Consider the following 15000-nt stretch of genomic DNA (forward strand, 5'->3'; position numbering starts at 1 on the left):
ACTTTAGCTTCGCGTTGTGCACCACCACGTGCCTACTGTGGACCTCAGGCTCTGCCGGTTAATCTCGAGTATTTACTGTAACAGCTCGGAGTCTTTGTAAAAATTGTGTCTGGAAAAAGACGCTATATCAAATGAAATCCTTACTAGTCAAGTTTTGCGAGTTTCGATAAAGCTGTTTTGCGAGTCAACAGCGAGACAACGTGAGTTCATGAAGAAAATTGCGGTAAGGAGTCAGTTATAACCACCTATAACCATGCAACCTAATTTTTTCCTTTACCTTTAGACTTACCGGAAAATGGTTTTGGGGTTCTTTTTTTCCCACAAACAACTTGCTATGTAGACGGCAAACGCGAAAAATAGCGGGAAAATCATGGTCACGTGATAACTTTTGCTGTTCGCGGTTCACGAAGACGTGAAGCTAAATATCTCTAGTGTTTTTGCTCATTGATGTTATTGTTTTTGGTGTTCTCGTTCCCGTCGACGTCCTTAAGCTTCCTAATAGGGACTTCAAGATCTACAACAACGGCGACGTAGACCAAAACGTCACCTCAAAATATAAATTGCACAATCTTAAGTCTTTCGCGATTATTTAAACTCGTTCAAGTCGTAAAATATGGGCGAAGTATCCAAAAAAAAATTGGGTACGAGCGGTTTCAGATTTAATCCGCAGAGTGAAAGGTTCAAGTGTGTGTGTGTATTCACATTGTCGTCAAAACCTCAGATTTGGTGATTTTAAGTCGTTGTTATGCAGATTACTTACCGCACAAATATGTGTTAAAATGCGTACCGCTCGCGTAGCAAGGTTATTTTTCCTCTTTTAACCAATTTTGTGGCGTTGTCGTTGCTGCAGCCATCGTCGTTTCTTAATTAATTAAACTCCCCAATGATTCAAAAGACAATTAATAGAGTGTTTTCACTCACGTGATCAGTAACCTTGTTTTGCCACAGAAAAGAAAAGAAAAGAAAACGTTTGCATGATAATAGAGCTCAATTCCCGGAGGATTAGTTGGGTACACTAACATGGCCGCCGTTCCACTAACCTGTTCCAAGCTCCCAGATAGAAGGGAAAGAGAAAAAAATGCGTGCGAAAAATGAGTGGGGGCTGGGTCCCCCGCCTCGCCTCGACCCAAGCCTCCAGGTTGCTGGCCAGCGGTTTTCGTTAAAAAATGGTTTGGTGGGGGTGCTCAGCTCAGTCTCGCGGGCTCAGAAACATTGTTTTGGAAAACACCATGCCCGCAGTGACGTCACGTGAAAACACAAGATGGAAATGCACTGCCCAATTTCAAAGACACCACTCCTCAAAGTTAAAGACACTGAAGAATGCAGTTACTTCTTATTATCAACAACACGACTCTTCCTCTTTGGTGTGATCACTGCCGCTTCATTATTTGAGCAAGTGTCGGGGCTTCTCTGTCACAAAGATACTCAAACCAAAACGCCCTCTTGGGAGTCGAAGAAAGACCGCGATCGTAAAGAAACACAGAGTTAGAAAAGGAGAGAGGTGTATGCCTTGGTATTGCCTCCTGATTCCAGGTGTTTTGCCATAAAGATCTTCGCGTGTGCTTAACAAGGTTTGAGGAGGAAAAAGAAGAGAGCAGGAATCCTTGACAGACACAAAGAAGACGAAAAAACAAATGTTAGAAAGGAATTAACTTCATTAAAATAAAGTTTAAGTAAAGGATACACAGAGAACAAAAGTTAGCGAAAGCAAAGACTAAAAGCTCGCAACTCTCTGGGAAGAAAGGAAAGTAGTCGCGATGAATTAAGACAAAACAAATCGATCAGCGAAGAATAATTAATTGAAACTAAGCGCCTTGTTCTGCAGGACAGTAAAGAGTAACTTAAGAATGGATTTGTCGAAAGATGACACAGCTTTTCAAAAACAAACCATGCAAACAACTTGAACGCAAACCTTTGAAACAGCAAGTTAAAAAAACTTTTCAGTAGTTTACTGTAAAAACGCAATCCGTCTAAATCACATGGCCGGGAAAACGCAAGTTGATAGGAAAAAGAACCTACGAGTGTAATCAGCCTTGGGACAGACACAACTTCTTGAAATAAACGCAGTTGAGAGGCAAGATCGTAAAAATGTCAATCTCTTAAGGTATTGCACATACTTAAGTCGGGTGCCAGAGCGTACTTTACCCGCTTTATTTTGAAGCGACTTTATCTCGGCGATTCGCGCTTATGTAGGATGCGCATTCCGACTGCCTATATTCGCTTCAAAACAAAACGAAAACGATACTCATATAACCAGGGAACACAGTACTTACTGAAATAAATAGATATTTGTTGTGATGGCCTGTTTGGCAACAGATTACATGTATTTAAGCATGATGGAAAAATAGGAAACTTAAGCAACGACGACGGCGACGGCAACGAGAACGTCATCTCAAAATATAAATTAGCATTATAGTAATCACTTCGTGACTATTTCAACCTTTTTAATATGACAAGGGTGAGGTCGTTCTTTAAAAGTGACACTGGTCGGAACGGCGCTTAATTTAGGGGAGAAAATTTCTCCTCAAGTACTGACGATATTCATAACACCGCAAATTGGCTATTTCACATTAGGGAGCTTAAGATCTACGACGGCGACATCGACGAAAACGACACCTCAAAATAGAACTTTGCTCTAGTAAAAGTCTTTCGCGATTATTCCATCTCGTTCATGTCGTACAATGTGGGCGAAGTATCCTAAAAATAAATTGGTACGAGCGGTTTCAGACTGAAAATAGAGAATGAAAGATTCTCTGTTGCATGCTCACGTTGTCGTCAACACCTAAAATTTAGTGATTTCTCGTCGTCGTCATGCAGAGAACCGCAAAAATGTGAGCTGAAATCCGTGCCGCACGTGCAGCACGATTATTTATGCTCTTTTAACCAATGATATCATTGTTTTCTGGCGTTTTCGTCGACGTCGTCGTCGTAGATCTTAAGCTCCCTATTGTTGTTTTGCAGACGACGACAAAGAAATGGACAAATTTATAAAGTGAAAAACGCACGTGCGGGGCGTGAAAACCTATTGTTTTTGCCCACTAAATATGCAAATTTGTGACGTTCTCGTTGCCGTCGCCGTTGTCGTTGCTTTAGTTCCCTTATGATACAAGAGGCAGAGGACGCCCGAGTGTGTACTACACCTACGGTTGTGTCCTCTGCTGTTTTTGACAAAAAAAAAAAATTAACAGTGACATTACTTAAGATTTCGGTTTATTACGAAAATGTAGGATCGCTTTTCATGTTATATTGAATATCGAAAGCAATTTTGGGATTGCACTTTTTTACTACAATTCAACCAATCACAGGCAACTGACTTACGATTTCCCGCGCTTACCGACGGCTGCAAGGAATTTGCAATGTGTTTCGATTGGCTCTCTCGATTGTCGGCGTCTCTTGTGATTGGACACACAAGTACTTAAACTCTATTATACAAGATGAAATTACTTACGTTTCTTTTTGTCCACTGGTGGCGGTATTTCATCCCATCTCTTTTGAACAATGGCGACGACTCGAGGGTCCGCGTACGCCTTGGCCACGTCTAATGCAGTGTGCCCCTTTTTGTTTTCAAGCTGGACTTTTGCACTGAAAACAAGGTAAAAGTAAGTAAAGTCCCTGTTACGAGCCAGAAGGCACATCAGGCCGGCGCTTATCTCCGGTTTCTTGTAGCATGAAGCGACTAGGATTATTTCTACTCCCCCCTGGATGGGATAACCCCTAGCATTAAATTCGCCGGTGCCCACTTATACACCTGGGTGGAGAGAGGCACCGTGAGAGTAAACTGTCTTGCCCAAGAACACAACACAATCTCCCCGGCCAGGACCCGAACCCGGACCACTTGATCGATCCGATCCGATCAATCCGATCCACTCGATCGATCTCGATCCGGACGCGAGCACTCTAACCATGAGGCCACCACGCCTCCCACAAGGACGGATTAAAATTGAAGGGATACTTTTTTCTCTGTGACCGAGTTCCTATGTGGATGGGGATCATCGAAACACTAAAATTCGTATTCAAAAATTCAGAACGTCTTGCGAAAGGACACCAAATTAAGGCAATCTCATTCAGAAACTTCAAATTGTGTACAAAAACTACTTTATACCAAAACGAAAAGAACGATTCAAAATGTGCGAAGCGTAGCGAATAAAGTTCATAAAGAACTAAAGCATAGGCTTTAATTGAAAATAAAACCATGTAAAAAATTGCTTCGACCAACCCTTTGGATATGAGAAGTTCCACTACAGCTTCCCTGGAGCTTTCAATCGCTCTCATAAGTGGTGTTCCTCCATTAATGGTTTGTGCATCGATTTCCGCACCGCGATCTAGCAGAAACTGAACAAGATCCACTTGTCCAGAATGACATGCATGGTGCAATGCGCTCCACTTGAAATTATCTTTTGCATTTATATCCGCGCTGAAAGAAACAAATTAATGCATTTATACACCACAGGAGTTGATAAAAGTTGAATTGCCAACGTTAAAAGATAAATGGCTGACGTTTCGAGCGTCTGCCATATTGTCGACGAACAGCTTCAGGTCTTTTACCTCAATCAGAGACATAAAAAAGCTCATGCGCCTTATATGAAATGAGGAGCGCCAGAACGCCCAAAGAACACAGATTGAAAAGCTCACAAATGAAACTCTGAAAGAATGTGGACTAAAACAGAAAGATAGTTCACGTTTCCCTTCTAGCGAAAAATCTTTATATTTTCGTTAGGACATGCACGAAATTCAGCGTGGCGGAGTGGATAAGTTCCCGGACTTTCAATTCGTAGTTCCTTCATACACAACTTACATTATACATACACACTCACGTACACAGGAAACATGACAACGTAACTTACCCAATCTGTAATAAATAGGCAGCTACATCGATGTTTCCGTGGGCACAAGCCGCCATTAGCGGCGTCTTGTAATACTTGTCGCGTTGATCAACTGACACTCCTCGGGCAAATGCGGACTTTAATGTTTCTAAATCACCAACTTTAGCGGCATCACTAATGTTCATGTAACTAATATCTGCCCAAGTAAAAAGATGTCACCATTAAAACCGCACTGAATTAAATGACTTGTTACGGCAGATTCCTGAAAGTAGCGAGGGGACGAATATTGACATGCGTTGCAAAGTGTCTTCTTTCGTAGCACTCAAGTTTGCTCTTAATCTGGAATTATCTTGAATCCCTGCCAGCACATCTTTCTCTTTCTTCCCCGCACTCCGCGTGCCTCAAATTTGTCTACGTTGATTTCCATGTTATTTTTTGTGAGTACGTTTAATTCTAGTTTAAATAACCTGTCGAGAATAGTTTTGCTCTTTGTGTGTTACTTTAGTCTTTGCATGTAGATTTAAAATAAAGCAATTCTTCTCGATAGTCAAAAGATCGCAATTCGTATGTGCATATAATATGAAGAGCAAAGAAGGCGCGACGGTTCGGACCCTCAACTTCTACCGATCCTTCCTGGGTTTGATTCCCCGAATCGACATGGATCTGAGTCGAGTTTGGATCTCGATGCTCTAAAAGGTTTTTCTCTAGATACCTCAGACTTTCCTTGTCTGAAAAACAAATGCTTGATTTAATTTCAAGCTGACTAATTTGATTTATTAGAAATGGACAGAGTTTGTTTGTCGTCTCTACCCAACAGTGACTATCAGGGATAAATTAGCCACTGCGTCACGCAAACTGTGAGCCATAACTGCAATTATGTAATTCTATCCACCTAGCAACTTTCGGTTTTTTGGCTCCCCTCCAAAACAAGACAACGTTGTTTACATGAAACTATACCCACCTGGAAAATTTAGGTACCACGCAGAATCATCTTGAATTGGATGTGATGGTGGATTGTCACGATCAAATCTTGTATTGTCAGTGAAATGCTAGATATAAGAATAAACAAGAGGATTGTCAATATCCCATAATCAATTTTATGCAAAAGCATTTATCAAAGAAGTGAATTCTGATAGTGATGCAAGAAACTGACTTAATTGCAATAACTCATGCACAGTGAAGCAGGATGCACTCACCACATATCTCTCTATAAAGTCAGCCGGTGGTCCCCCGTGTCGTGTGCGGGGGCCGTCTGGGGCTGTACAGATTGGCAGGGGGATTTTCGTCTTGCCCTAATAGAAGAAAAGAAAATGAGGTCAGTTAATCAAGGGGTGCAAGGGATAACGCAGTGGTAAGATCACTACCCTCCCATCAATGTGGCCCGGATTCGATTCCCAGATTCGCCGTCATACGTGGATTGAGTTTGTTGGTTCTCTACTCTGCTCAGAGAGGTTTTCTCCGGGTACTCCGATTTTCCCGCCTCCTCAATAACGAACATATGACTTGATTTGCGTTAATTGTTAATTTCAGTTTACAGTCTCCCCAATTAGTGCTGAGGCGCTAGAACGACTAAACACTTAAAGTTCCTTTCCTTTTGAAGCCCACATCTGGGAAAGCGACAGGGTCTATATGTTTATGAGGGCACTAATTTATCAACTTCATTACCTTCTTTTTCTTTCCTTTTTTACCACCGCCTTTTTTCTTCTTTTTCTAGAAAAGAAAACCATTGTGTCTTACAGCAAAAAAGTAAATCTAAAACAACACTACAACATATTAATTTTGTTTCTGAAGCAAACTGTTACAAACTATAACAATATCATTTGGACAAAAGGACTGATGAAGTAGTGTTAAGCACCGATGTTCAGGACATTTAGGAACTTATTGGCGACCTGATTGGACAGGCATTGTTCAAATATAAGCTCCCAAAATTTGCACATCATTCGAGATTTCTTTTTTTCTTCGAATTGATCATCAGACGACAACACTGCTTGGGGTCGCATTTAGGGAGTTAACACTAGTGTTAAATCAAGTTCTATTGTTCAGTGTTCCCTAGGCATTCAAAACACCAGAGAGTAGCATCAACACTAGTGTTACACTGTGTTTCTTTCGAGTGTGACCGCAACTATTGTAGAGAAATTGCATTTTTAAGATTTATCTGAGTCGAGTTCAGTGTTTCTTCCCCTTCTGTTGTAACATTCATTTACAGTAGTTTTGACCTTTGCTTTCACTTATGCGTAGATTCTTAAAATACAGTCATTTCTTGTGCACATCATTAATAGAACAAAATGATACTTACCTTTCCAAGCACCACCATAAATTGCTGCAAAAAAGAGTGAGAATACACTCAATCCACAATTTATCCGCACATTCATGAAAACCAGAAAAGACATTCAGTCATGACGGAGTAGTTGAGGCAGGAAAATCTGGGGTAGGATTTCCTAGGGAAAGTACATTCCAGGTGGATAGGGAATGGAAATGTAACCCAGAGCACTAAGCAAGTCTTTTGGAAAGTGTCAAGTTGATAAATAACGATAACACTGATAATAAAATAATGATAAAAAAAATTAATAATAATAAGAATGTCATTAGTCATTAGTCATTAGACATTAGTCATTTTACAGTCATTAGACTGTAAAATAACTGTAGATAGTGTGGATATTTGAGATACACGGTCTATATGCTTTTATCCTCGGGGCGTTTTATGGACACTGGTTTAGCCGTCATTAGTATAATTCGATTGTATGATTTTAATATCTCTGCATCATGGAATTCGTAATTTTATAGAATTTTGAATTTTTTATTATCAATCATTTCTGTTTCTTTAATGTAAGTAAGTGAAATAAATAGTTGTTTTTATAATAATAATAATAATAATAATAATAATAATAATAATAATAATAATAATAATAGCAATATTTGCATAGGGTGAACCTCTATACAAATATATTCAGTTACAAGTGCTTCAGAATGTTATAAGATACAGTGTAAATTTATGAAATAAAATAAATGAATTATAAAACATAAAACACAACAAAACATCATTAAATTAAAACTTTGTTAGTAAAAACCAATTAAAATCTAATTAACAATAAGACAACTAAAAGCTAATTTATTCTGAGTCAGAAACCATTCCAAACCTAAGACAAAGATGAGAAAAAGTTAAAATCCTGGCTAACTTTTTCAACCTGTGGTTTTTGACGAAGGCACCTAGACTTCCCGATGAGCAAGCAATATTTTAGTGCATGCAAGCGAAAACTCATTTACTGGCCCACTGGGAAAGTTAGTTTTGAGGTTTTTGTTCTGCTACATGTACAGTGTAATGACTAGTGGGACTATCAAGACTAGTATTCTTTAATGATCATAAAATAAAATGTAGTGTAGCTTTTTTGAGGGAAATTAGGAACAGCTGTTTAACAAACCTTATTAATAATTTTTTTACATGTAAGAAACAGGGCATAATCTACAGCATCTTCTTTGTTGGTGTCATGCGTTTGTGCCAACTGATTTAACTCGTCTACTTCCAGAGGGCAATCTACAACAGGACAAAAAGGGACCACTTGACAATAAAATAAACTAGAGACACATCCCTGTAGGCAGTGAGACGTCATTTTAGGACTTTCAATAAAAACGTTTTAAGGTGGTAGACAAGAAAACAATGATAGTGACTAGGCAGCACACTTAAAGAGAGCAGAGAGTGTGAAATGAAGTCATAAGTTTGAATTATTGCTTCAAGTTGATTGAGGTTTTCCTCTCACAAAATAGACATACATCACATACAAAATTGTCTAAATTATACTACATTAATTTTATTTGGTATTAAGAAGGGAGAAAAGGTGTAAGATCTGAGGCTTTATGATAAGTACTTTACATGTACTTACTGATTGTTTGTAAGCACATAACAAAGTTGTCCCTTGTGATTTTTCCATTTCTCCGTCCATCTTCATCTGGATCAAACTGATGAAAAATGTTTAATACTTTTTGTTCGTGTTCTTGGATCCAGTCATAGAGCTGCAGCAGAATAATATCAGAAACAACTGTAAGAAAATTGAAAGATACTTTTAAAACTAAAGTAAACTGAAAACAGTCATGTTCAGCCATTGAAAAAATTTCATGGATGTCTCATTACTGATCATAAGGGGCCAGTCAGTAACTAAATAATGAAGTAATTTTTAAACCGATTGTACATGTATCATTGTAATTTCTATAACTTTGCAAAAGCAGACCTTAAACCTTTTGAACAGCCCTAAGAGTGAGACTTGCAGATTTTACTCTGTCTAACAATTTTACTCGACAACAGGACTGGGATCAATGCATGGAAAAAATGGGTTTAAATACCAGCACCACATACTACTGTCTGGTAAAGACACAGCTCTGTTGGTAAATACAACTACATGTATGGGATGGATTCATACCCTGATCAGCGAATTTCCTCCGGTTAATAATTGGCTGGATTTCCTGAGATTACTACCAGCAAAATAATTAATTTTACATTGTATCAGTGCCAATACGTCACCAATGTTGTTTTCTCAGGGTTTAGTACATAATTTGTTACATGTACTGCACACCATTTTTCCAGTTCATTTCATGGTTAAAGGGCCATAAAATCAACAGAAGAAAACAACAAGAGCCTGTTAACTTGCTAGTAAACAACCACTCAGATAAAATGAGGTTAATATACATTTGTAGATCTCTGTTCCTTACGGACATTTACGTTAAGTATGCAATCTACTAGATACAGCAGCTGTAAGAGCAAAAATTGACTCAAGTTGGCAGTAATAGGGGAGCATAGCTTTGCGTTGGGTTAGCCTGTGCAACTTTCGGTGATTGTGTGACTATGGAACGTCACACAGTACTATGAGCTGAATGCAAAAGAGCACACGCTAGATTGGACCAGAGTATTGGTTGGCAGGCGATACTCAAAAGCAAAACAGCTAACAAGCTTGGAGTAAGTTGTTGTGCAGACTCAGGTGGTAGCATCATGATCATGATATTTTCCTTCAGTTCTTGGCTACCACATCAAGCCTGCTAAATACACAGTAATCCGCTATCTCAATGTGGACTTACTCTTATGGCATATGGTTCTCCTGTCCTATTGCCTCCTTTTGCTAGCTTAGCAGACTGTTTTTCAGCTTTGCGACATTCTTTAAGTGCCTCTTTGTGATCATTATCCTTTGCCAACAGTCTTGGGGTTTTCCCTTCTTTATTTTTTAATGTGGATGGACAACCTGTTCATTGAAACTCGATTAGTCATTGATATTAATGTGAAGCATACATACAAGACTTAGTATATAATTATCCAACATTCAAATACTCATTACCAAAAGACCTCTTTACAGTTGTGTGCTTAGTTACCTGGCCTTTAAATGAAAGTGAGGCTGGTGTTGACCTTGTTATGATACAGACCTCCCTCCTTTTCTTATGTTAATGATGATGTTTTCATGCTAATTAGTAAGAATTTACATATTAAGAAAAGTAGTGAGGTTTCAATCAAAACAGTCAACTCCAGCCTCACTTCATTCATAGGCCAGGTACATGTAACTATAAAGCACACAACTGTAAAATGGACTATTCAAGAGCAAAACCACCTATCAGGTTGCCCATAAAAAAACATGTGGCTGCACGAACTTTATAACTAATAAAACACTCCTCATCAGAATTCTTTTAAATTAATGTATAAAGCATACACGTACAAACTTGTTTTCCTTGTCTGCTTAAATGTTCTCTTCTAAGAATTTGAATTTTTGTTTGGACTCCAGAGGGACACGCTTGTTGTGGAATGTTTTTGAAGCTGCTAAAAAAACTTGCAGCACACATTTTATCGGATCCAAAAACTGTTGCTTGTTTTTTAAACATTACATTGTACTTCAAATGCGAGACAGTCTAAATGCTAATTAGTTATGGTATGCATTTTTACCAAAATCATCAACTTCATCTTTATAATACATGTATTCTCAACAATAAAAAATTGATAATTTTAACAGAATGCAAAATCACCTCTCTGTGCCAGGAATTTGCATACTGGTCCAAATCCCTTCTGTGCAGCATAATGTAGAGAAGTGTTCCCATCAGACGCAACTTTACCAAGATCTGCACCATAAGCTGCCAGCACCCGAATGACTTCAAAGTGACCATTCAGTGCTGCTTTATGGGCGGCATGGTAATTTTCACTATCCACTGTGTCATAATCAGCCCCAGCCTCTAAGATCTCCCTAACACAACCTACGCTACCAGTAGCACAAGCAGCGTGTAAAGCTGTTCGACCAGATGTCTAAAACCCAAAGTACCAATAATAATAATTTATTATTTAGTAGGTTCAAAAGTGTTTTTGAATGTGGCTATTGTAAATGCAATTTAGGCAAGGCTAACCTCAAGCCAATGCTGCCAGTGGTCTTACCCATTTTTGCATGCTTCCTGTGGGGTGCCCCTGGAATTTGCAAGGGCTTTCACGTATAGCTTTGCAGATCGACTAGTGATCGTTGTGGATCATTGGTTGGTCGACTGCTGATCAAATAAAGACTGACGTATCGACCGATATATCAGTCGATATGTGGATTGAGTTACGGCCGAATTATATCGGGGTGGCTAACGACAGAAAGTTGATCAAGCATCAATAATATGACGGCGAAATGTCGGTAATGTATCAGTGGATTTTCAATGATTGACAGTTGACGGTCTTTATTGGTAGACCAGTGGTCGACTCTCAGTCGATAGAGGGTCCACATGTTGGTGGATTGCAGATCGAGTGTCAATTGAGGTACTGTAACCTTTAATAAATTACATGTACATGAACAGGGTTTTTAAATTTATCTTTAACATACTTTAGGTAACCTACCATATGAACACTGTTGGGATCTGCCCCGGCTATAAGCAAAGCCGCAACAACGTCATCAAGCCCAGCCTCTGCCGCCACAAACAATAAAGGCTGGCCTTCTTTATTCTGATAAAAAAGACAAGATTACACAATAAATAAATAATGAGTATAAAAAACTTATGAATTTTTAACTTATGCTTTCAGACAAAGAAAAATGGCACTTACCACATAATTAATGCTTGCGCCATGTCTTACGGCAATTTGTAGACACTCTAAATGACGTTTAGTGGGCTGGATACAGTAGAACAGAATTCCTTTTCCATCCAGGTCTCTCACTATTTGCAAAGAAAAATAATTAGTTGTAAAGTATTAACTCCAGTCTCTTAACAAACACTTCCTTCAAGATAAATCATGTGTCAAAAAGTTCCCTCCCAATGTCATCTCCTCAGATTCATTAGTCAAGGTCTTGAGGTTTTTGATAATGACACATTTCATATTGTAATAAAATGGTTGCCATGATGAGATTGAGTAAATAAAGCCCGTAATGATGATGGACTATTAGAACCAGCGAGGGTATCACCAGAACCATAACTGCCAATTTGGCTCAAATGGTTGGCAATCGGAATACTGTGCAGGAGATACATGTAGCGGGTTTGAACTCTGTATGGACTGGTACTCAGTGTCTTATTCAAAAATAAGTGCTGCTTTTGTAATTACACCATAATTGGTGAAGACTTTCAAGTCTTCTAGGATAAGGACCAGGAACATAAATTTATTAGTAGACTAATAAGCAAAGCATGTAAGCATGATAATAATAATTATTATCTTTTTTCCTAATTATTCAATTTTTTTACAAAACCTGTATGCTGTGTAACTTCCTTACTTGTCAAGTCCGTATCTGCATCTGTCAACAGAGTCAATGCTTGGACATGACCAAATTCTGCAGCCCGCATAGCAGGACTGCGTCCTTTTAAGTCCACCATGTTTGGGCTGGCACCAAGATCGAGCAGTAAAGTAATCATTTTTTCATTATTCTTACAAGCTGCTAAATGAAGTCCAGTCTCCCCATTCTCGGGTTCTGTGATTTCAAAAGAAAAATTGAAAACGCGACGAGTCATCATTATTGAGTTACTTGGTATAAATTATAGGTCTCATTAGATAAAATGGCTTATCTGTGATCAGTCATTTTATTGTTCAAGTGACCTACTAATCTTGCTTGATCTCAGACAATTAGTAAATGTCGACAACATTATGCATGCTGGACACCAAATACATGTACTGTTAATTAGCTCAATGTACCGAACTTTCACCGCAACAAATAATTATCATCCAGAGGCATAATGGTTGGCATTCTGAACTTAATCTGTTTACTTGATGCCCTAACTTTGGAGGCCACTCAAACGTATGTCCCCTTTAATAGAATTTTCATTTTTACAGGCACTACCACCTGGGTCCATCTGCCAGAAATTTGGGGCTTACTTAAGATTAGGCCAAAACTCTGCACATTTTTAAAATGGCTATTGTTAATAACAAATGGCCTTAACTTTAATTTATATGTAGATATTTCATAATTTTGCAAAGTTTCAGAAGTTAAGACAATTATATAACAAACGTATTCTCTTTCTTGTGTATTTTAATTTTAACAAATATATATTTACTGGTTGATAATTAAAGGATCCTTGGGAAAGACCACTTTCAGTGAATAGAATTTCGTGAACAAATAAAGATTTGCATTGTAAAGATTGTATCACTGTAATACAATGTAAGCTTACTTTCAAACAGGAAATAAATGCAAGTAACAGATTCCTCTTTTCTTAGCATTGTTTATCACAAAACTGAATGCAGCGCATCTTGTAATGTGTGTCTCGTATTAGGTATATATTTGCAATCCAAGGTTTTCATTTAAAAATCAACTTTGGTTGACGTAAACTTGAATTAAACTTTACTTTTGGAAGCTATTGAGCTTACGGAGATTCGCACTGCTTTTCAGTGAACAAGTGAGAACGAGGGAATTCAGCCTTCCTTCAGAATTTGTAGAATTTTGTTGATAAATATATCCCAGGCGAGGTTCTGAACAGGGCACAAAGCAAAACATAATTTACAAATTTATATAAAATCCTACCTTGAATACGACGTATTAAAAAGCAATATAAAATTAAAATTAATTCTCTTAGTTACTAATCTGGATAATCTATGCACAAAAATCCATGGAGAACTGTGACGAAACACAGCTATGTAGCATGCAGAGAAAGCTCTTACCCGAATAGTTAATCAAGTAAGGAACTCCATGTGTGGTCAATTTTTCGATTTGTTCCACATCCTCGTGCCGAACAGACTGAAGGAGCTTCAGAACTTGCAGCTGTTCTAAACGATCTTGTGCGACCGGCATGGTGTCAAAAGTGTTCGGTTGATGACAGATATAGTGAAGAAACCTGTAACAACCTCTCCTGTTCCTATTATTCTCGATAAAGAAGTAACAAAGTCATTTGCGTTTGTAGAAACCTCTCCAGTGAGAAGTCATCTACTGAAGCCGAAATCATAAAGTTAAGAAGTTACTGATAATTCCAAGAGGTCACTGACTGAAAGCGCGCATGTCGTCAAGTTCTCGTTGTTAGGGTTTCATACAACATCGTGTTCTTTCTCGTGATTGGCTCAAGTGTTATCGTTCTATTTTCTTAGGGGAAGTAAAGGTAGCTTTTGGAAAGTACTTGACCCTCTAGGCACATAAAACCGCAAAAGTAAACTGAAGGAAGCATGAGGATTTTTTTAATATGTTAAAACAAATCATCTTTCAAGAGGGTAAAGTTATGGTTAAAAATATTTGAAGCTCACACTAAGGATAAACTCCCAGCCCTCCTCCCCATAAAGAATGAATGTTCCCAGAAATCTGTTCGAGAGAAACCACTTTCAAAATGGCGGCTGAACCTGCGAAGATTTCTTTAGAAACGTCAATGGTATGCTTCTTCGATTTTGCAATATCTGTTGGCTACATTCACAAGGCTTGATCAACTGGACATTCATTTGTTATGTGACTTAACTATAAAATACAGGAATTTGGTTTATCAACGGAGTTGATAATGTAAATTGACCACCGTACAGAGATTCTAAAAGCTGACGTTTCGAGCGTTAGCCCTTCGTCAGAGCGAATCCGAAGGGCTAACGCTCGAAACGTCAGCTTTTAGAATCTCTGTACGGTGGTCAATTTACATTATCAACTCCGTTGATAAACCAAATTCTTGTATACTACTTCCCCACCGACGCAGCACCACAGTTTCTTTAGAAACTACCCCTTCATTCATTTATAAAATACAGGGCCACGTTGCCCGAAATACTTGACAAAGTGGCCCGGTGACTTTCCAAGGAAGT

At 38.5% G+C, this 15000-nt stretch overlaps 2 protein-coding genes across 3 annotated transcripts in view; one reads left to right on the forward strand and one right to left on the reverse strand.

Annotated features, from left to right (window-relative positions):
* Nucleotides 1-910: 910 nt before the first annotated feature.
* LOC137993686 (ankyrin repeat and EF-hand domain-containing protein 1-like) lies at nt 911-14232 on the reverse strand. Of its 2 annotated transcripts, none has more exons than XM_068839664.1 (16): nt 13894-14232; nt 12518-12712; nt 11860-11969; nt 11656-11760; nt 10818-11091; nt 9888-10048; nt 8702-8831; nt 8243-8355; nt 7120-7143; nt 6489-6533; nt 6020-6115; nt 5785-5872; nt 4845-5019; nt 4217-4414; nt 3449-3582; nt 911-933 (listed from the first exon to the last, which is right to left on the reverse strand). In XM_068839664.1, exons 1-16 carry the CDS (start codon nt 14021-14023, stop codon nt 926-928), a joined length of 1986 nt encoding a protein of 661 aa, XP_068695765.1. In that variant the 5' UTR covers nt 14024-14232; the 3' UTR covers nt 911-925. The 2 variants fall into 2 exon arrangements, with proteins under 2 accessions (XP_068695765.1, XP_068695764.1); XM_068839663.1 differs by lacking the exon at nt 911-933 and adding an exon at nt 1355-1603.
* Nucleotides 14233-14431: 199 nt separating this feature from the next.
* The window catches only part of LOC137993687 (peptidyl-prolyl cis-trans isomerase-like 1), an 8392-nt gene continuing 7823 nt past the window's right edge, over nt 14432-15000 (forward strand). Inside the window, exon 1 of the mRNA XM_068839665.1 lies at nt 14432-14588. Within this exon, the coding sequence (XP_068695766.1) occupies nt 14508-14588 (81 nt within the window). The 5' untranslated portion in view covers nt 14432-14507. The remainder of the gene's footprint in view (nt 14589-15000) is intronic.

Source organism: Montipora foliosa, chromosome 2 (assembly GCF_036669935.1).
Source record: "Montipora foliosa isolate CH-2021 chromosome 2, ASM3666993v2, whole genome shotgun sequence".
Classification (NCBI taxonomy): domain Eukaryota; kingdom Metazoa; phylum Cnidaria; class Anthozoa; order Scleractinia; family Acroporidae; genus Montipora; species Montipora foliosa.